At 38.0% G+C, this 22234-nt stretch overlaps 2 protein-coding genes across 4 annotated transcripts; both read left to right on the top strand.

Moving 5' to 3' along the window:
* The first annotated feature begins 1598 nt into the window (after window positions 1-1598).
* malt1 (MALT paracaspase 1) lies at window positions 1599-12809 on the top strand. Of its 2 annotated transcripts, XM_053610425.1 has the most exons (17): window positions 1599-1903; window positions 3068-3231; window positions 4564-4691; window positions 5228-5375; window positions 6166-6344; window positions 6613-6709; window positions 6838-6891; window positions 7788-7811; window positions 7917-7940; window positions 8923-9126; window positions 9267-9444; window positions 9631-9702; window positions 9814-9941; window positions 10954-11103; window positions 11280-11434; window positions 11571-11690; window positions 11849-12809. In XM_053610425.1, exons 1-17 carry the CDS (start codon window positions 1752-1754, stop codon window positions 12305-12307), a joined length of 2436 nt encoding a protein of 811 aa, XP_053466400.1. In that variant the 5' UTR covers window positions 1599-1751; the 3' UTR covers window positions 12308-12809. The 2 variants fall into 2 exon arrangements, with proteins under 2 accessions (XP_053466400.1, XP_053466401.1); XM_053610426.1 differs by lacking the exon at window positions 6838-6891.
* Window positions 12810-14409: 1600 nt separating this feature from the next.
* On the top strand, window positions 14410-22162 carry emb (embigin). Of its 2 annotated transcripts, none has more exons than XR_008384368.1 (8): window positions 14410-14614; window positions 15444-15506; window positions 15772-15961; window positions 16559-16638; window positions 16920-17047; window positions 19517-19805; window positions 19925-20700; window positions 21103-21188. XR_008384368.1 is itself a non-coding variant. In XM_053610627.1 (8 exons), exons 1-8 carry the CDS (start codon window positions 14512-14514, stop codon window positions 21167-21169), a joined length of 945 nt encoding a protein of 314 aa, XP_053466602.1. In that variant the 5' UTR covers window positions 14410-14511; the 3' UTR covers window positions 21170-22162. The 2 variants fall into 2 exon arrangements, 1 of the variants encoding a protein (XP_053466602.1); XM_053610627.1 differs by having other exon boundaries at window positions 19925-19949; window positions 21103-22162.
* The last annotated feature ends 72 nt before the right edge of the window (window positions 22163-22234 follow it).

Genomic DNA, 22234 nt, shown 5'->3' with positions numbered 1-22234 from the left:
AGCTCAATCCAGTTTGTGAGGGATTGCGCAATCCTAGAGGAGGCTCAGCTCCTCGCTGCCTCCCTTCGCGTCTTTCCCCGTATTTGAACAGGAAAATACACAAATTCAGCGATACTGACTATAAAAATCATTGGAATGATTGGAATCATACAACAATTACATTTCTATCACAGATCAGTGGACAAATATTTATTTATTTTTTTTAATCATTATTTGTTTTTTACATTTCATGATGACACAGGGGAGGCACTGCCTTCCGTGCCTCCCCTGACCGCACGTCACTGTTTCAATTAGCTTACAGTTGTTTATACAGATGCTTGTGGTACCTTCATTTGTTGGAAATTGCTGCTAAAAAGAAAACAGGCTTGTGAAGGTCTGCAATTTTTGGCTTAGATTTTCCAAGATCAAAAAGGCAATGTCTCTAAAAACAGGCCCTTTTACAGCCAGAATTGCAATCTTAATGAACTTGTCAATGTTCTAAAAATCATTACATCCACTTCTGGAACCTTCAGTCAACCTGTTGTTTGTAAACTTCTGACCCAGAGGAATTCTGATATAGTGAATTAAATCTATAAAAATCTATCTCTACTTGATTGCTTCAAATTACCTTGGATGTGAACAATTATATCTCCTAATTTACTTGCCTAAAGAAATGTATAGTGACTTGAAATGTGTAGAGTTGTAAAAACTAAGATTGTATGTCTATAGCTTAGGCGTTTGTCAAATTTTGCTCCTTAACTCTACCAGTCTGACCAGTTTGACTGTGTTTTGGCAGCTGGTAGCCAGTCAAGCACCTTATAACAGCTGTACTATAATGCATACATTTATGTACCTATTCTTACATATCTCTATTTCATTATACTTCCTTCTTAACATATTTTATTAATCCATAATTAAAGTTAGTTTAAACTCATCTATATCTCACGTGATACTCATTCTATGAAAATTCAAATTAGCCAGGACCACAAACTTGAGGAGGGAAATACGTTATTATCATACATAGCTTATAAAGTATATATATATATATATATATATATATATATATATATATATATATATATATATATATATATATATATATGAGATGCAGAGTAATACTCCACTAAGCTATATATAGCCTAAACATGTATTAAAACATTAAATATATATATATTTTTAAAATGAGTAGAGTTCTTGGTCCATTATATGTAGTGTTTGAAGGATCCTGGGTCTTGAGTAGAAATGCACCTCCGTCAGAGAGAGTCTAAGTTGAGGAAGTGGAAATTTAACACGCATACAGAGGCTCAGTTACAAACCTCTGCTTAGTTTCTGTGTAAGTGCACTAAGAAGGGTATGGAATAATGGTTACTGCAGCCTATGTAGTGCATCCTTATGCCGAGTAGTGAGTTATTTGGGACTGTGCCATGTTCTGAGGTATATGTGGATTTCCCCACCCCGACCCGTGCAAGGAAACAGCAACACTGTTTCACCTGTACACTGGTGATGTGTAACATGTTTGGGCTTTTTGTTTTCCACCTTCTCTTACTAATTTCGGATGCTTGTGCTCTTTAAAAGCAGCTCGTTCATCGCTCGACTAATGGCGGGTCTTTTCGGTTTTGCGTTTAAGATCTGTTTGACATCTTTTTTCGACATGTTACGCTAAACTCTACAGTACACCGAGTCGTTTCCGTCCTTAGCTGAGTGCGGTTCAGTCAGATTCTCTAAACGCACAGGCCCCGCTCTTACCCGAGTAATTTTACCAAATTATCAACATGTCCCAGGATTATTATGACGGTTCACTGAATATAAATGCTCTAAAAGAATCAGTGTTAAAAAGACTCGGGGAGGCTCTTGATAAAGCAAACAGCAGAGGATGGCGAAAACTCGGGGAGACTGTGAACAGTGACCGGCGCTTCAGAGTCAGGTAAAGACCTCTATCACTACAACAGATAAACACCTCTATCACTACAACAGGTAAAGACCTCTATCACTACAAAAGGTAAAGACCTCTATCACTACAACAGATAAACACCTCTATCACTACAACAGGTAAACACCTCTATCACTACAACAGGTAAAGACCTCTATCACTACAACAGATAAACACCTCTATCACTACAACAGGTAAAGACCTCTATCACTACAACAGGTAAAGACCTCTATCACTACAACAGCAACAGGTGTTTAACAGCAGTCTTCAGTCCACAGCCAGTGTTACTGTAATTATGTCTGTCTCTCTCTCGCGCTCTCTCTCTCTCTCTCTTTCTCTGTCTCTCTCTCTCTCTCTGTGTGTCTCTCTCTCTGTCTCTCACTCTCTCTGTCTCTCACTCTCTCTCACTCACGTGCTCTCTCTCTCTCTCTCTCACTCTCTCTCTCTCACTCACGCTCTCTCTCTCTCTCTCTCTCTCTCACTCTCTCTCTCTCTCTCTCGTCAATTCAACAAGCTTTATTGGCATGACCGTATACATGTACAGTATTGCCAAAGTGTTACAGGAACGTAGAACTGTTATTAATAAACATTGTGTAAAAAAGAACAATGTATACAATGTATAAAAATGTAAACATATAAAAACAACAACAACAAAAAAAAAACATAGAAGACAAGCAGGGCTGTGTGTGTTTGGGTGTGTGTGTGTGTGTTTGGGTGGGTTACTCACTGTCCCTCAGGTTGTGGCAGGCAGGTACGTACTGTCCTGCTAAAACACAGCTCTCCTTCATTTCTCCTAACAGCACGGGCAATGTGTCCATGTTGGGCAGAAGGGAGACCTGGGGGGGTGTGGATTGAAATTTTTTAAAATATATTTTAACACAAGTGTTTGAATGTATTACACTAGTTAGAAAGTGCAGCTCTGTCTCCATTGTGTTGCTGTTGCACTGTGTGCATACTCTCTGCTCTGTAGGGAGCCATATCTCTCTCACGCTCTCTGTCTCTCTCTCACTCACTCTGTTCTCTCTCCTCTCTCTTTCACACTCTCTCTGTGTTCTTTCTCTCTCACTCTCTCTCACTCTCTCTCTGACTCTCTCTGTCTCTCTCTCTCTTCTCTCTGTCTCTCTTTTATCTCTCTCTCTCTCACTCTCTCTCTCTCAGTGTGGGGGACATGGAGATGTGCTCTCTGAAGGTGTTGGAGTTGGAGGGAAGCCCATCCCGCAGTCTGCTGAGACTCATGGGAGACCGAGGCTGCACAGTGGGGGACCTGGTGGAGTTTCTAAAAATGATGGGACACACTGAAGCCCTTCAGTGTCTTAAATCAGGTACATTCATTTATTCCATTATTCATTCATTTATCCAATGTCCTAGTCCATGGTTGTGGGTGTTCCAGAGCCAATCCACACTGGGAGTGAGGAGCTAATACACCTTAGATGAGACACCAGCCTATCACAGGGCACCATACACACACACACAGACAAATACACATGTACATTCTCACTTAGGGGTTATTATTTGACCTTTTACCCAGATCAGCTTGTTTTTGGGAGGTGGTTGGATTCCAGAGAAATCAGGTATATTTTGAATTTGAAATTCTGGTTTGTTTGGTAACGCTAGTAGATAACTTGGTAGCATATAGTGGCCTCCACTAATATTGGCACCCTTGATAAATATGAGCAAAGAAAGCTGTGAAACAATTTTCTTTACTGATTAAACTTTTGATATTTTGTAAAAAAAAAAAAAATTCACAGAAATACTCTGTTCTCGAAGTTGAAAAATGTGCAAGCGTAAGGACGACAAGGGCCAAATTGGTATGGTATTCCCTAATGTCAGTGGCTTCTTTCAGCAGGATAATGTGCCCTGCTACACTGCAAAAATTTTTCAGGAATGGTTTGGATTTGCCCCTAAATTCCCCAGATCTCAGTCCGATCAAGTATCGGGGTGACAGCAGATAGTACAATTATAAATGATTCCCGTCTATAAATGTACTAATACTACAAGGTCAAATAGTGCAGTTGTGTAACCAGGAAAATCCATTAGAGTTTTTACATGAAGTCTGTTTTTCGAAAGTATCCACTGTTCACTGATGGAGACTTAGGTGCAAAACTGTTTGTAGTAATTGCAGTGCTAAAGCTATAATAGCAATTGTATTATAACTTAGCATAACTGTTCATATGAATTGCCATCTTTATAGTTTTTAAGTGGTACCATCCTCAGCAATCTCAATGATCTTTAGGCTGCATGTAACTTCCAACTGATGAGAATAACAAAAATAAGAGTTTATTTAATACATTTCCTTTTCCACACTATTCAGAATAACAAATGGCAGTGTTTAATAAAGGTCATTCAAAACAAAAACAGGACGCAGCAAAATGTTAAACTGCAGTTTGCCACATATATTTTCATTTACAAAGAAATATTAAAATAAGGAAAATCTAATCACTAATGTGTTTTTGCTTATATATATATATATATATATATATATATATATATATGTGTGTGTGTGTGTGTGTGTGTGTGTGTGTGTGTGTATGTATGTATGTATGTATATATATACAAATGTTGTAAAGCTCCATATTGATCAAACACAGATATGCACATGATAACCAAGCAAGCTCTATATTTTGCTTATGAATATTTTGAATGGCTGTCAACAGGGATTCAAATCATCATCCAGCCTCAGTCTGTGGCTGTGATAGTTGGGCACAGAGTTCGCCTCAGCTGCTATGCTGCAGCCATCTCGAGCTCCGCCGTGCAGTACCAGTGGTTCAAGGCAAAAGAAGAGGTACATTACTAGAGGAAGTATTTGCGAGTGTTACACTAATCAAAATACATACGTGGGTTTGAATGAGAACTAAACTCAGAAACTTTTTTCACCATATGTACATTGTATACCAGAGTATATCATGGTATACTAGACATATCATAGTTGGGCATATATCATAGTGCAGTATATGACATGTTTATAAACATATATCCATATCGCATGGAGACAACATAAGGCATTATAAAATTGTATGAGATAAATGCCAAAATCAAAGTGCCAGAATTCTTTGATGAGGGTAATACAAAAGCAAAGAAAAATAAGATATTATAAGAGTCACAAGTACAGCTTTTAGCATGGTTAAGAGTCACAAGTACAGTTTTAATAGATGTTGTAGTGAATGAGAGCAATTTTATTGTATTTTGTACTGCTAACCCCACCCCTTTCCTGAAACATAACATTTTAAATCATTTGGTTACCTTTAAGTACATTCTTACAAATTTGCAATCATGGCTTTCAATCAGTATTGGCTTTTTTTTGGCATTTAATTCCTTCAGGTTCCTGGTAGTTCCTCTTCAGACCTTGTGCTGAGTCCTGTCCAGCTGAGAGATGCTGGCTTCTATATCTGCAGGGTGAACTGCGGTGACTCCTTTGAATTTAGCCACTGGGTTCAGGTGGATGTGCTGGATGTCATGCCAACATATGGTAAGTAACTTGATTGCTTTGCACAGTTAGGAAATATTCTTTGCTACATTATAAAGAATTCCCTTTTAGCTAGCGTAATAGTCTGCAGAGAATATGTAGACAGTGCAGTAACACAAAAAGATCAGTACAGATAACATTCAGAGGCATAGGTGGCAGCTCAGTAGGTGTTCTTTGACTCAAGAACTCTTAATATATCAGATCTATACTTAAGCTCAATTAAACATATTTACTAAAGGCCACCCATACAAGCACTATTCCAGGTTATGATGTACATTTAAAGGCAGTGTCCCAAAATGCATACTGACCTACTAAACAGTACAGTAAAATAGTACACACTTTAACATAAAAAAAAAATAAAAAATCTGTATATTAGTTTGTGCTCTCAGCTACTGGATCAGTGTTGAGAACATCACAGTGCACATATAGATGGCAACCTTAGTTTTGCTTATTCTGACACTACAGACAGAAATACACTGCATTTATGCACAAGTATTTCCCATTAGAATGTTTTGTGGGTGTACATTTTATTTGACATATCATTTCTTAGTGAGAAGACATCAGATTTTTTTTTGGTCAAATGGGATTTTGCACATGTTCTGGAGCTGGTTATGTAATGTCTTATATTGTCACAAATTTGTCACCAATGAATTTCACAAGTTGGTGCCTATGTTCAAAGTCTAATTAAAACAAACAAAAAAAAATTACATTGTAAGCTCACTCCAAAAAAATAAATAAATTTGAGGTAGTTTGATGTCTACATAGTAATTTATGAGATTTTTTTTTCTTTAAGGGTTGATGTCTATTCCATCAGAGGGAAGGCTAAGAGTGGTTTTACAGCCCAAGCCTCAGTCTTTGCTAGTGGGAGATGCTCTGTATCTGGAATGCGGAGCTGTGGGAAAACCGCTGCCACGCTACCAGTGGTACAGAAATGGGGCTCCTTTAAAGAATGCCACCAAGAGGAAACTCAGTGTAAGAGACGAGTTAAGATCATGCACGTACTGTACACATAGGCTTCCTTTACGTATGTTTGTGTCCAGCTTCTCTAGAAACTTGTGGCTCAATAGCTAATGTGAAGCAAATTTGCTGGGTTACATATTATATGCAGTGTAATGCAGGTTATTGCATTATTATTGCATAAATAGTGTCACACTTTTTTTTTCTTCAGTTAAAGGCTTCGTTGTAACATATAGGCAATCGATTGAGTGGAAAATAATTATTTTATTGTTTGTTGGATTAGATCCCATATCTGATGTTGGAGCACCAGGGAAGATATCGCTGTGAAATCTCCTGCAACAACGAGCGGACCTGGAGTAATGAAGTAGACATCCTCGTAGGTATGGCAGCTCAGAAATACCTCTCAGCCTAATTTAAAGTGATTAATAAAGCCTACCTGGACTATTATATCATAGCTCTACCATCAACCTTATAGAGTTCAGTCCTCAAGTAACTGCTCTTATTCTAGTAAAAGGACCGAGGACAACCTTCCAGTTTACAGGGGCAACGGAATGCTCTGAAGGTATTAAGTAAGAGATAATGTCCCTCCTTCCTCTCTCTCTGGGGATTTTGGTCATTTACTCCATTCACCCAATCTGAATGTGGACATCTATGAAACCAGTTCTAATCAACACATACTTGGTGCAACGTTATTTCCATGCTTTTTTGTCAATACCCTCGTCAACACTCTTTTCATATTTTTCTGCTGACTGGTGGGATGTGGTAGCAGCAATAAAAGATCCCACTACGGAGCTGAGCCTCTGTTCAAAAAGCAGGATATGGTGGTGAGGAATAGTCATTTGTGTGCGTGCGTGCATGTACCAAACCTGAAATATGTTTTGTTTTTTTTCACCTTTGAATTCTTTTAATCTCTCATTTCATTCACACTTTCAGTGCATGCAAATATAACTCTTAGAAAAAAAACATCTACTGTAGATGTTTTAAGCATTCTGTGGTTTGTCCATCCGTGGAGACCCTGAAATAACCCTAGAACTGAGTGTTTCTCCAGCAGAGAGGGTGCCAAGTAGAACCGCTTTAGTATGTGAAGAATCCTTAGCTACCCAGAAACCCTTAAAAATATAGTTTTTTTTTTTCTAAGAGTGTACTAGTTACATCTATTTCTAAAAAATGATATAAGAAAGCAGGAAACCATTGGATAAGAGTTTATCATTCATCTAGACGTATTTGCGTAGACCAGACTTTCCTGTTCTCTACTCTTGCAATGAAAGGTCTTCAATTAATGAAATGAGCAAGTTAATAAAACAAGAATTCAGATTTGCATGTCAGTTCTGATATGGGCTGCTAGTTTTTCATCTTTTCCTGCTTTGCTTTTCTCATTGGAATCACCTTATGTCAAGTCATATCGAAATCGTATTTCAAATACTTCTTTTTTTTTTTCTTTTCTTTTTTTTTATACAGATGACTTCATAGCCATTGGACAGTGTAAGTGTTTTTCACTTCTACAGTTATAGACTGGTTAATCAAAACCTGCACTCATGTTTAGTGATTTTTTTTTCATAATGGTGTTTTTGTGGGTTTCATTTTCAGATAACAGCCTTGAGAAGCCTTATGGTAGGTAACGTAAAAATTCAGTCCACATTTTAATGTAGCAGCATGTAAACTTCCTGAGATTTAAATATGCAAAATATAAACTAGATTGTTTTTTTAGTGGAGTGATATTCCATTAATGACGACAGGTATTAAATATTATTAATTCCACACCATTGTTGAATGCTTGACTCTGATTGGACGCTGTCATTTCTGTAGTAACAGCTACTTGTATGGTGAAATTCTTAGGCCGACAAAATCTAAAACAATCAATAATAGATGCATTAAAAAGTGTCGTTTAAGCAAAACATTATAGTTTATATTGTAGTGATGCATACTATTTATTTTACATTTGTGGAAGGAGTCTCCAGTGTTAGTGATGCATGTTTTTTTGTCTTACTAACTTTAACTATTATCTTGTTAACTAAAGAAAAAGAGAGGCTGGTGAGGGGATGACTGTTTATAGCTGGTATAACAGAAACAAAATTGTTCCTTAGACGTTTCACAAATATCAATATAAAGAATGCCATTTTTTTAAATGAATAAAAATTGTGAAATAAAAAAGCGTTATAAGGCTGGTCACGGAGCCTGTAATAATCAGTCCATACAGGATTTTGCGTAGTTTTTTTTTGTGTGCGATTGTGGCCATAAAAGCTTGATTTTGCTGCGTCTTTTTTTCAAAATTTGCGATGCAGCTTGCAAAGTTTTTGTGCTTTTTTTGTGGAAAACTACTCGAATTGCAATTGCATGAAATAGTTTTGCATGGTCTTTTGTTGGTAAATGACACCATTCAGTTACACATACAATCGAAGAGAACTTTGGCTGAATGCGTGTTGTGGTGATTTCACATGATGCGTCTTGGCCCAAATCTGCAGAAAATCCGTGGTGAAATTACAAGTTCCTTAGAATATTGCCACAAAATTGCGAAATGCTGGAGGGGCTGAATGATGCCACTTACTCAAGGTACTTCTTTGCATAATTTGAACACCTTTTGTTTTTGTGACAGCCACAGACAAAGTGGCCTTGCTGATAGGGAACATGTCTTATCAGAACCACCCCCAGCTGAAGGCGCCCATGGTGGATGTGTACGACCTCACCAACCTGCTTCGCCAGCTCAACTTTAAAGTGGTCTCACTGCTGGACCTGACTGAGTCAGAGATGCGCAACGCTGTAGAGGAGTTTCTCTCCCTGCTACACAAAGGCGTTTATGGTACTGCAGCCTCATACAAAAGTTGTAAAACCTATGAAAGCATTGCCTAATGAGTCTTGGACTAAACTAAGATACAGTTTCTCAGCTCTCCATTATTCAGGTAAACTAATATAAACTTAAAAATATGTTCCATTGTACAGGCTTGTTGTACTATGCTGGACATGGTTATGAGAACTTTGGAAATAGCTTCATGGTGCCGGTTGATGCCCCAAACCCATACCGATCAGCAAACTGCTTGTGCGTGCAAAGCATTCTGAAACTGATGCAGGAAAAAGAGACCGGTCTCAATGTCTTCCTTCTTGATATGTGCAGGAAAAGGTAAGCTGTAATTTGTAGAATTGTGTAGCTATAATGGTAAAATAATTGGTTACAACCAATCCAGTGTTTATGTGTATTTATATGTGAATATAAACATATTCTTTAATACCTCATTACATATTTCCTCTCTATTTGCTCATAAAGTTTCATCTTTCTATACTATAAATGCTGTAAATGTCCTTTCAGAAACGTTCATGATAAGGACATGCCAAATGTTATGCTCAAGGTCACAGCCAATATCGTGTTTGGTTATGCTACGTAAGTGTCAGGTTTCAAGCCATTTTTTTGTCATTTCCGTGAAGGATTAAATCTTAAATGCAGAAAATTTGGTCCAGAAAATCTAATTGTCATAATATCTTATCATTGAAGCTGTCAAGATGCCGAAGCTTTTGAGTTAAGCTCCAGCGGATTCACCAATGGCGTCTTCATCAAGTTTCTAAAAGAGCGCCTCCTGGAAGATGAAAAAATCACTGTGCTCCTGGACAGCGTGGCAGAGGGTGTGGAGATCTTACTATATACTGTACATTTTCAATTAGTAAATAACATTTCATTTTGAACCGATGCATTATGTAAAAAATAAAGCTTGACAGTGTGTGCTAGTCAGCATCTGGGTAGTGTGCTAAAGCTTGGCATGCTGCAGAGCTTCACATGTTTTATTCCTCTTATAAGACAGCAATTTGCCAACAACTGAATATGTTAATTTATTAATGAATGACATACTTTTTAACCATTTATAGTTACGTTTAATGTTGTTGAACACCCAACGAGACAAGTTATCACATACAGATGGCAGCTATAAATAATTGTTCCCCTCATCAGCCTTCCTTTTTTCTCTCTCTTGAAGTTAGTAAGACAAAAAAAACTTTTGCTGAGAAACCAGGAGCAACAAAGAAAAGAATTGTCTATGGTGGAAAACTTACTCACCGTTACAGCACTGACACTGGAAACTCCTTCCATAAATGTTACATCCCAGGGAGGGCGATGACTATCACATGCTTCCTCCGAAACACATGAAGCCAGTTGACTGCATCTTTCTGAACTGCTGCACACTCGGGAGGAAAGCGCTATCCCCTCACTTCTGTAAATCGTGAGCTTACTGACGCCCATGATTGGCTAGTGTTGATGTAATTGATAGGAGATAGCATGGTTAGTTTTGCTCTCTTTGGCTCCTGGCCATGGGTAGGTGTGACATCATCAGGATTTGAACTTGTGATCTACAGAGGATAGGGTGAACACTTTTCTGTTTAGGCTTGGATTATGCGGAGCATTCGCCTATAACTTAGCCCATTCTGACCAATCCAAAAGCATGTAATGGCAAGATTACATGATAAACAGGACTGGTTTATGCTTTTTAAATTAAAAACACTAACTGACAGAAATCACTAACTGATGCTAAAAGATCTTGGTAATTTTGGTAATGTCTAATAAGAATAGAATTTGGTTTAGAGTGGTGTTATTCTGGCAAAAGCACCATTGTAACTCTTAATGTGTTGTTGGGTTGTGTTGTAGACATGGGCCAGTTCGATCCTACTAAGGGGAAACAGGCTCTTGAGATCCGCAGCAGCCTGTCAGAAAGACGCTCCCTGACTGACCCAATCCTACCTGGAGAGTGTTCAGACTTGGTCCAAGCTCACAGCCTCCTCTGGGCTAAAGCACACGGTAAATTATTGACCAAAAACAAAAAAACAAAAAACAAAACTGTCATCAAATCATGAGACGGCTACTGTGTTATTAAAGAGATGGTGGAAATGCTGGCAGAAAAAAATATTATGTATATCTGAAGAATGCTAATTTTGTGTTTATTTAATGTTTATTTAATGTTTATTGCACTTCAGAGCTACCAGAAAGCATGACTCTGGACTTTGAATGTGGCGTGCAGCTAAAGATGGGCTTTGCGGCCGAGTTCTCCAATGTGCTGGTCATCTACACCAACATTGTAAAGAAGCCAGAGGAGATGTCCTCATGTCAGGCTCACCTCATCAACCTTTCAGTGAGCATATGGATGATGTTTCAGTACATTCCGTCCAAAAGAAATGAAATGAAAAGTTGTTTCATGTGTTTAGTTTGCTTATCAGTGAAAGTTTAGGCAACAGAAAACGGTGAAGCATTTGTATCTGTTCCTTCAGGACCTCGACCCTAAGATGATGAATAAGGAAACCCCAGAGGAAACAGGAAGCTACCTGCTCTCTGAAAGTCTTCCCCAGCACTGCCTTTATACCAGACTCAGTTCCCTACAGAAGCTTAAGGTAGGACTCATACGGATCATTGGGCTTGAAAATAAATAACTAGCCGTTGAATAAGAATGCATTACTCATCAAAGTTGCTAGACATGCTTTGCAAATTACTCTGACTGGGTCACCTCTCTTGTCTAAAAGCATTTTCCATTTTTCCCCCCAACCCACAGGAGAACCTAGTCTTCACTGTCTGTCTGCAGGCTGAATTTACATCTCTAGATGAGCAGGTACAGTGGACCAAAATGGTGGACATCGGCAAGCCCCTAATAGCAAAGCTGAACCTGCACCGGCCCACCAGGAGGAACAGCTGTCAGCAGACATGCCTCATGCCCCATAGCCCATCCACCAGCCCGACCCCGAGCCCAGGAGCCGAGCGACTACTTGGGATCCATGGGATCCCATGCCACCACCCACAGTCCGACAGCCCCTTCCTTCACGTCTGTGAGCCCTTACACGGAGCCGCTGGGGCTTACGGAGACTCTCTGCACAATGATTATGCATATCACTATGAAAATAATTCATATTCACCTTATATGCCTATACCCAGTGTGCCCATTGAAGCCACTGAAGACATTGAAGATATGCAGAATAGATTCATGGACAGCTTACATTTATACAACCAGCCTTGAACTGGGGAGACTGGGACAAAAACTGGAAAATGAAAATATTTACTTACTTGTAAAACATCTTAGATTATGTGATATTGTTAAGTGTCAGCTGTTATATATAAATTGTGACATTTTCTGTTAGACAGAATGCACTTTTATACAGTAGGCTATATTTTGAATAATATTTTAATCTGATGGTGGTTTACAGTCCTTACTCATGTATGTAATAGATGCACAAATTAACCCATTTATACTAAAGTATTGCTGGTGACCATTTAACAGGTCTAATGTATTTCCCTAAATGTTTGCATTGTTGTTGATAAGGAAAGCTGCATGTGAATGATGCTACATTGCATCATTAATTAGAATATATTCTAAATAAGTGAGTAAGCAGTCACTTGTGAGGCTGTCATTGTACTTTTAAATATATATAGTTATAAAAACAGTATCTAAGCAGACATATTACTCAAATTAAAAATATATAGATTGTTCCTTTGTTTTGTAATAAAGCTAACTAGTATCATGTCAAATGAACTTCAATACCCAGAACACAATGCAGCCTACAAACATGGCCACCATGTACTACAACACCCAGCAACTACAGAGACTGTCACATTCAAGTTCACACGCTTGTCTTACATTTTGGATTATCTTGCAAGTTTGATTAAATAAAGCTGTTTACCTGCATTTTCCACCTGGCAACTAGATGCAACTACTCCCTGAAAATGACTGAATGGGTGTTACATTTACTCATAGGCTTAAATTAGTTAAATGGATAAGAGCATAAGCCATTTCACAAAAAACAAGAAGTACGCAGATCAAATAAAGAATAGGTTTTTACAAGCTTCAGTTGCTGTTCACATCAAACATCAGAATACAGAAAAAGTGTGATATCTGTGACTTTAACTGTGGCGTGGTCGTTGGTGCCAGAATGGCTGGTTTGAGTATTTCAGAAACTGTGGATCTCCTGGGATTCTCACACACAACAGTCTCTAGAGGTTACACAGAATGGTGCAAAAAACATTGAGTGTGCAGAGGGTCTGCAGGTTGAAACATCTTGTTGATGAGAGAGATCAGAGGAGGATGACCAAACTGGTCTGAGCTGAGTCTATACTGTAATAACTCAAATAAGCACTCTTTACAACCATGGTGAGCAGAAAAGCATCTCAGAACACACAACACATCAAGCCTTGAGGTGGATGGGCTACAGCAGCAGAAGACCAAATCAGGTTCCACTCCTGTCAGACAAGAACAAGAATGAGAGGCTATCATGGGCACTGTCCAGTTTGCATGAGTCTGTTCCCATGATTGCCTCAGATTCCTGTTCTTGCAGTTTCTGAAATACTCAAACCAGCCTATCTGGTTTGAGTCACACAGATCACACGTTTTCCCCCATTCTGATGTTTGATATGAACATTCACTGAAGCTCTTGGCTTGTATCTGCATTACTGTATGCATTGTACTGCTGCCACATGATTGGCAGATTGGATAACTGCATAAATGAGCAGCTGTACAGCTGTTCCCAGTAAAGTGCATGGTGAGTGTTCATTTTTATCCAATTCTAATACTTTTATTACGAATGTAATCAATTTGAAATGTAGTTATTTATTTATTTAGCTTTAAGGTCATCTGCCACAGGTCAATATTATCTCCCATACCACTATTCTAACATTACATTGTATTATATTAAATTACGTTTTATAAGCTCTACATTTATCTGTCAACCACGCTTCACCGCTTCTGATGCCAAAACTTTGGTGTATTTTGGCCATTTATCAATTTCATTCAACAAAACAATATAAAATGAAATTTTGGAACACTTAAAATTTTATTTTATTTTTTAAGGGAAGGGGAGGGGGTGGCTTGGGATGCTGGAATAAGGTATAAACTTCAGTCCACAGATATCAGAAATATATTTGGACTTTGTAATTATGCGCCATTGTTCCCCACAGATCTCCCACAACACACTGCTTCTTTGCTGAGAATGCTACGTGACTTGAGCATGCTGCAGGATCATTTGATACAAGCTGGGCTCTAGCTAGCTGCCTCCATCCTCATGATTCATTTAAAGCAAGCAGATCTCACTGCTGCCGAGTCACCATGGCTGCAGAGAGAGAGAGAGAGAGAGAGAGAGAGGAGGAGTGTGAGAGAGGTGGAGTGTGCTTGTGTGCAGTACAGAGGTGCTGTAGACTCACCAGCCCCGCATCCGAGCAGGAAGCAGTGAAATGCGTCAGTCTGGACAAACACAGAGGAGCTACAAGAGAAGCTTTAATGTGAATACTATGCATTTGCTTCTTGTTTTGCTGTATTGGGAAGGTGTTAACACAGGTACAGTAGCTATATGTGTATTTCCTAAGTATAGGCTATATATTATTTATTCTATAGTTACATTTACATTGATTCATTTAGCAGACTCTTTTATCCAAAGCGGAAATAGAGACGATATATCAAGTAGAGAACAAGCGATATATCAAGTAGAGAATCTTTAGAGTACCAGTAGTGTTACCACACAAGATAATTCAGTGAGTTCTAGAGAAGCAAAGTGCGCAGAGTCGAGGTGGAAGAGCCAGTGTAAGGGTTTTTTTTTAAAAAAAAATTTTTAAATTATGATTATTATTATTTTAATAAGTGTATTTTTAATAATAATAAGTTAGGGGTTAGTTAAGTGTTTACGGAAGGGGGGGGGGGGGGGTGCTGTTCAAGGTCTTGTACGTGAGCATCAAGGCCTTGAATATGATGCGGACAGCCACAGGAAGTCAGTGTTGTAAAATGGAAGTCAAATGAAGTCAAATGAAGAGGGTTGTGAAACGTGGTGTGACATGGGTTATGAAATTTTCTCTACATTAAGACTGAGGAAGGTTATTTTAGCTTTAGAATCTGATGCTATGACCTTCTAAATAGAGTAGGTTAAAACTGTGTGAACAGCTGTGTCTCTATATATTAGATATACTACAATTGGAATGAACTGATGATACATTTATCCTTAATATAACACAATAACACTATTCTTAATACTTAATCCAATCCCTTGGATTCATTACTATGAAACTGATTTTGAAATATGAATTACAATAAAGGGAATAACTAAACTGTAACACCTTGCCTTTAACTATAATGTCATTTTGTATGTGTGCATGTGTGTGTTTTTTTTATATAGAGACCACCTTCTCTCAAATGACTAACGATTCTGATACAACACTTAGGACTATAGTACATAAAGGTAAACTGTTTACCCTATTTAGATCCTTCTGTAAATTTCATGTAACATTTGAGTTAAATATTAATTAAGTATTTTAAAATTATATATATATATATATATATATATATATATAGAGAGAGAGAGAGAGAGAGAGAGAGAGAGAGAGAGAGAGAGCATAGTAAAAATGATATTAAATGTTAATTATCATTCATTATTTTTCATTGTTGTCGTTGGTGCTGTCCAGAGGCATATTTTGCTCATAAGTCTGTAATCTTTCAACACACAGGTCAAAGTCATGCCACTGTTGAAGTGCTTGAAATCCTGAAACCCCAACGCATAGAGCTTTTGTGTAACCTGACTGACATCCCAAGTAAACCATCAAACATAACGGGCTTTTGGAGAAAAGATGGTGGTGAAATTGAAAACTCCCAACAAACTATTTACAGGCACAATGAACATTATATCCTTAAAAGGAAGTACGTATGAATTGGATTAACTCTTTAATCTCACAGCGTATTACTCGATACCTACTATTCATTATTTACTAACTAATAAAAGTAAATAAAAGTTTGAGGAACCCAAATCTGATGAAGGCTTCAGGGTAGTTTACATTTACATTTACATTTATTCACTTAGCAGACGCTTTTATGTAGTCACGTCACCGTAAACTCATTTCAGGTTTTGAGGACTGTGTTAGATGATTGTAACAGTAATTTAGGCTAATAAATGTCGACTGTAAATGTATAAATTTACAAGCAAATGTATTTATTCTGTCAATGTACTATACTTATTAACTGTAGTTAATACGTATAGTACATACTCCAAGCAGAGTATAAAATCAGCGTACCACGAGACAAAAAAATGAATAATAATCAGCGGCATGTCTAGAACTGTAGATAATCTGAAACACTACATTTAAAGGATTTTTGTGTATACAGGTATTTTTAAAGTGCCCAGCAGACAGCATTCTCCTGATATGTTTACACACTGTTTAGATTGCACAGAACTGTCCTATATTTGAAATGATCAATGTCAGTTATAGTATATTATCACACTATTTTACTTTTTTTCAGCTTTAATATCCAGGAAAGTGATCTAGGAAATTACTCATGTATCTTCGGAAAGGAGGAACAAGTTACTTTTGTTTTAAAAGGTATGTTGGCAAAAAGCAATGTCATGTTGAAGACCGAACCACTTTTTATTCAAACCTCCACCTTTACGTACCTCTTCTTAAATCAGAGGTACTAATGGGGGACTCCCTGCACTACACATATCCTGCCTCTAATGCAGTATAAACCATTCAAGTACTCCACAATCAGCCAGTGTGTTTAATTTGTTACACTGAATCAGAGAAAATTCTAATGTTACTGCTGTGAAGGTCATGTGAGTGTAATAAAACTAAAAAATATTCTGAACTGTGTTTGTTTTGAGTAGCGCCTGCCATTAAAGACAAGCGAGACAGGCCCATAGTGAGCTATGTTGGCGATTCAGTTGTATTGGAGTGTGGCCTCAAGCGTGAACCGAACACCTGGGTATGGTACAAAACCAATGGTACTGAAAAGGTAACGTACTGTACATTTATAGTAGTTATCTCTAAGCACTGTAAGTGTAACATATACTGTAGATTGCTTAAAAATTCAATATTGCACAATATTGCATCACCCGCATGAATTTGTATCCAATTTTAAATAATAAAATAAATAGCAAACAGGACACTCTACTACTTGTGGATGAATGGAGTGAGAATGGAGTCTCACTTTTGAGAAACTTTTGGCACCCTACGATTAATTTGATCAGCTCTAGTGACTAGGCTATACTCTAGGAAATTCTGGATTGTAAACAACCAAATTTGGGTAGTTTTCATCCATACAGCTGGATAAATATTGGTTAGTTGGGTTAATTTAACCCAGTAAGATGAGTTATTCATTTAAACCATTCCAAGTGGGTACACATTGACCAATATAATGGGTTAATTTTTTATTGTATCTAAACAATGGACGGTAATGGTAGGTACATGGTAAATGCTTTCTGTAAACATTGGTCCTCATTAATCTTTTCTTTTCTTAGTGGAAAATTTTTAATGCTGTGAGACATTCTCACACAAAACGCCTCCAAGTCGTGTGTGTGATCACGTTTATACATTTTTAAAATGTTTAGATGTTATTGTAAATCCTATTTTACTCAACCAAACTCCATATTCCTTAAAAGCTATATTCCTATTAAAATTCTGCTCATATAAATGAAATGATTATTTGAAACAAACACACTAATGTACATCTACACAGACTTTGGAATGCATGTGTGGTATAAACTTGATACAGTATCTCACAAAAGTGAGTACACCCCTCACATTTTTGTAAATATTTGATTATATCGTTTCATGTGACAACACTGAAGAAATGACACTTTGCTACAATGTAAAGTAGTGAGTGTACAGCTTGTGTAACAGTGTAAATTTGCTGTCCCCTCAAAATAACTCAACACACAGCCATTAATGTCTAAACCACTGGTAACAAAAGTGAGTACACCCCTAAGTGAAAATGTCCAAATTGGGCCCAATTAGCCATTTTCCCTCCCCGGTGTCATGTGACTTGTTAGTGTTACAAGGTCTCAGGTGTGAATGGGGAGCAGGTGTGTTAAATTTGGTGTCATCGCTCTCACACTCCCTCATACTGGTCACTGGAAGTTCAACATGGCACCTCATGGCAAAGAACTCTCTGAGGATCTGAAAAAAAGAATTGTTGCTCTACATAAAGATGGCCTAGGCTATAAGAAGATTGCCAAGACCCTGACACTGAGCTGCAGCACGGTGGCCAAGACCATACAGCGGTTTAACAGTACAGGTTCCACTCAGAACAGGCCTCGCCATGGTCAACCAAAGATGTATGAGTGCACGTGCTCAACGTCATATCCAGAGGTTGTCTTTGGGAAATAGACGTATGAGTGCTGCCAGCATTGCTGCAGAGGTTGAAGGGGTGGGGGGTCAGCCTGTCAGTGCTCAGACCATACGCCACACACTGCATCAAATTGGTCTGCATGGCTGTCGTTCCCAGAAGGAAGCCTCTTCTAAAGATTCAGTTCATTGAGGGAACCATGAATACCAACATGTACTGTGATATACTGAAGCAGAGCATGATCCCCCCCTTCAGGCAGTATTCCAGCATGATAATGACTTTTGACTTGCTAAAGAAGCTGAGGGTGAAGGTGATGGACTGGCCAAGCATGTCTCCAGACCTAAACCCTATTGAGCATCTGTGGGGCATCCTCAAGCGGAAGGTGGAGGAGCACAAGGTCTCTAACATCCACCAGCTCCATGATGTCGTCATGGAGGAGAGGAAGAGGACTCCAGTGGCAACCTGTGAAGCTCTGTTGAACTCCATGCCCAAGAGGGTTAAGGCAGTGCTGGAAAATAATGGTGGCCACACAAAATATTGACACTTTGGGCCCAATTTGGACATTTTCTCTTAGGGATGTACTCACTTTTGTTGCCAGCGGTTTAGACATTAATGGCTGTGTGTTGAGTTATTTTGAGGGGACAGCAAATTTACACTGTTACACAAGCTGTACACTCACTACTTTACATTGTAGCAAAGTGTCATTTCTTCAGTGTTGTCACATTAAAAGTTATAATCAAATATTTACAAAAATGTGAGAGGTGTACTCACTTTTGTGAGATACTGTATATTCAATATCTTTGTCATTTGAATAAAAAATAGTAGAACTTCAAGGCCTTTAGGAGTTTCTGAGTGTGAATTACACACCACTTTTTGGTTTTACTTTCGTTACAACTATTTTCCACTGAGGAATTTCAGAAAATCCATGCTTCGTTAATAATGGCAAATGGAATTGGTTTAAATCTAGTATTTGCAGATAATAATGTTCACAAGATGTTTTGATACTCATCTTTATATAGTTCTCCTCAATAGTAATTGAAATGTCATTGCGTGTTATTATACGTACTATAATATGTACTATATGTTGAGAAAATCACAGACAAATCAAAATGGCTAATATGTGTATCCATTACCTAGGCGCTTATCAATGCCACTGCTGACCCCACGCACTACAAGATCCACTTAGACAAAAATATCACCAAACTAACCTTGCTGAACTTGACTTTGGAAGACTCAGGTAAATACACATGCAGTGCAGTTTTCGATATCAAACCCACCGAGTCGCAGTTGGACCTCAAAGTTCTGTCCTTCACTGAGCCACTCAAGCCTTTCGTGATCATAGCTGTTGAAGTCGTCATCCTTGTCACTCTCATCCTGCTCTATGAGAGACAGAGCCAAAAACGGAAAGGTTCCACTGGAACCACAGGTAGGCTAAAGAGACACAGTGAGTGTGTGTTCAGTTCACAGACAACAAATATGCCTGAACAAATATGTACTTTTAGTGTGTTTTAAATTGAACACTAATGTCTTGTCTTAACTTGACAGAGAACGGACTGTATGAACATACACCGTGAGTATAGCTGTGTCTGCATATGGCTTTCTTTAGGCTTGTTTAACACAATAGTAGCTTTGTAGATGCCTCGAGATCTCATGTTCAGGTTGAAAAAGTACTAAACATTTTCTTTCTATTTTTTTTTAATTATCTGTCCATCAAAGCAACATTTTTTTCCCTGCAGTTTCACAGTTTTTAAGGAAATGTTGGTGTTTTTGTGAACTGTTTAAGTAAAATAACTCAATATTTCCATCTTTGGATAAAACCCGATAAAGAACAGAGCAGTGTTTCCTGAAGGCATCACAGCACAGAGATCCTTGTTAAATGGTAGAGCAAGCATCACATTAAACACACTTTCTCTACCAGTTAATTAATAAATTAATTAAGGCATTGCAATGTCACAAAGTGACCATATAAAATAGTATTTTATATAAACACCATTATCATATGGCTGTTCCCTGGAATCTTTCCCCTGTGTTACCAAACCCACAGACAGGTAAACTGACTGATGGTGCCAAATCATTCCACCTACAGTAAATCTGTATTTGTTGGCCAGTGCATCCTGACTAGCGGAGTATTTAACTCCACAAGAGAGAAGCACAGTCAAAAGTTGGTTGATTTATGGAGCTCCAAATAACCAAAAATTTATGAAATACACTCACCACAGCTGTGAACAGATTGAAAGGAGAAGTTAAGAGATGATGGGAGTCGATTGCCAAATTTGGAGGACGGGTTACCTGTAGCTCCAAACTCACAAGCTGTTAGACAGGTAGGTCCAAGGTGCACACGTTCCAACTTGTGTACGAGGTAAGAAGAATAAAGGTAACAATGGCCGTATGACAACGATATTTATATTGAATAGTACATCATATGGTCACTTCATGAATTTGTTGAAGGTCTCAGCATGTGCGCACATGCTAAAGAAGGTATCCTGGCGATTCCCAACACCCCTGATGGTTAGGATGGGTGAAATAGAAAATAGATCTTTTAGAGAAACTGGAAGCACAGATCATTTCATGGTTGCCAGGACACCATTTTAATATTCTGCATAAGCTGATGTTCTAATCCATAGCATGTGTAATTGTTTGAGGCTTAAAAGTGTGTGTGTTTGGGGGGGGGGGGGTGCAATTTCTCTAGACATTAATCAAATTATATTACTTGTTTGCTATAGGACGCAGGAGGAGAACATCACAGAAGATGGAGGGACCACGACCAGACAGAGGAAAGTGGAGCACTAACATAGCCATTTCATTCGTTAGTTATCTTGCTGTTTGAAATGCTCCAAAACATCCAGCACACTAAAGTTACATATCACTTTAGTATTATAATGTAATAAGAACAACAAAAGAACATATCGTCCTCTTGAAGAAATTCGGGTGCTATGTTTAGAACAGTGTACATACTATAAACTAGTCAGGATCATTATGCTTGAATCCCATGCACAATACTACAACATAGTGAAGCAATATTAAATAAATGATATAATATAGTATATAAATTATATAACAATAATAAACACGGAGTCAAAATGTTTGTCCTAATGCTCTCCGTGATGTGATGTTTATTGTGTTTGACTTCAAAAATCTAGAAGAACTCCACAGGGTTCCAGGTTGTGTGAAGATAATTTCTAAAGCAAAGCTATACAGTAGAATTGAATATTGAGCTTTGGACTTGAGTTATTGTACAGAAACAGTAACATCTGCTTAGCATTCTGGTGACTTTCCATGACTATAATGTTTAAATGTCATATCATTGACTTGGTTGCTTCATTAGCAGACCGTTGCTTATTTCCTGTTTTTGGGGTTTTCAAGCATGTGAAAGCCTCATAAGACTCTATAACATTTCAAATGGCTTTTTACTATCAAAGGTGTGTGTGCCTAAAATCTTTATCATACCTTATGCAATAATATACAGCAAAACTACCAGTATTAAATGGCTTGCAGTTGGTAAATATTTTTCCTTATTTTCAATGATTATGATTCAATCATTTAAGATCAGTTCAATGTGAGTTTTGCTTACTCATGGTCTCATAATATTTTTGGGTTTCTATCCTTGATGATGTCTTTGTCAAGGAGTTTTGTCTTAGGTTTTTCTTTACTAGCATTGGGTATGTTGCTTGCACATACATATATGAATATAAAAGCCAACTTTTTCGAACTTATGTTTAGACTAAGAAACGATGTATCACCCAGGCGGTCTTTGTGTGCATAATAAACCATCTATTTGACTTATACCCTGGCTCTTGGTCTCCTGATTCTTCAAGCATCTTACTTCTGGTGTAGCTGTAGCATTTTGATATCCAG

The sequence above is a fragment of the Ictalurus furcatus genome, chromosome 22, assembly GCF_023375685.1.
Source record: "Ictalurus furcatus strain D&B chromosome 22, Billie_1.0, whole genome shotgun sequence".
NCBI lineage: Eukaryota > Metazoa > Chordata > Actinopteri > Siluriformes > Ictaluridae > Ictalurus > Ictalurus furcatus.
The sequence above is the reverse complement of the archived record's forward strand: the minus strand, read 5'-3'. Positions and strand labels throughout refer to the sequence as shown.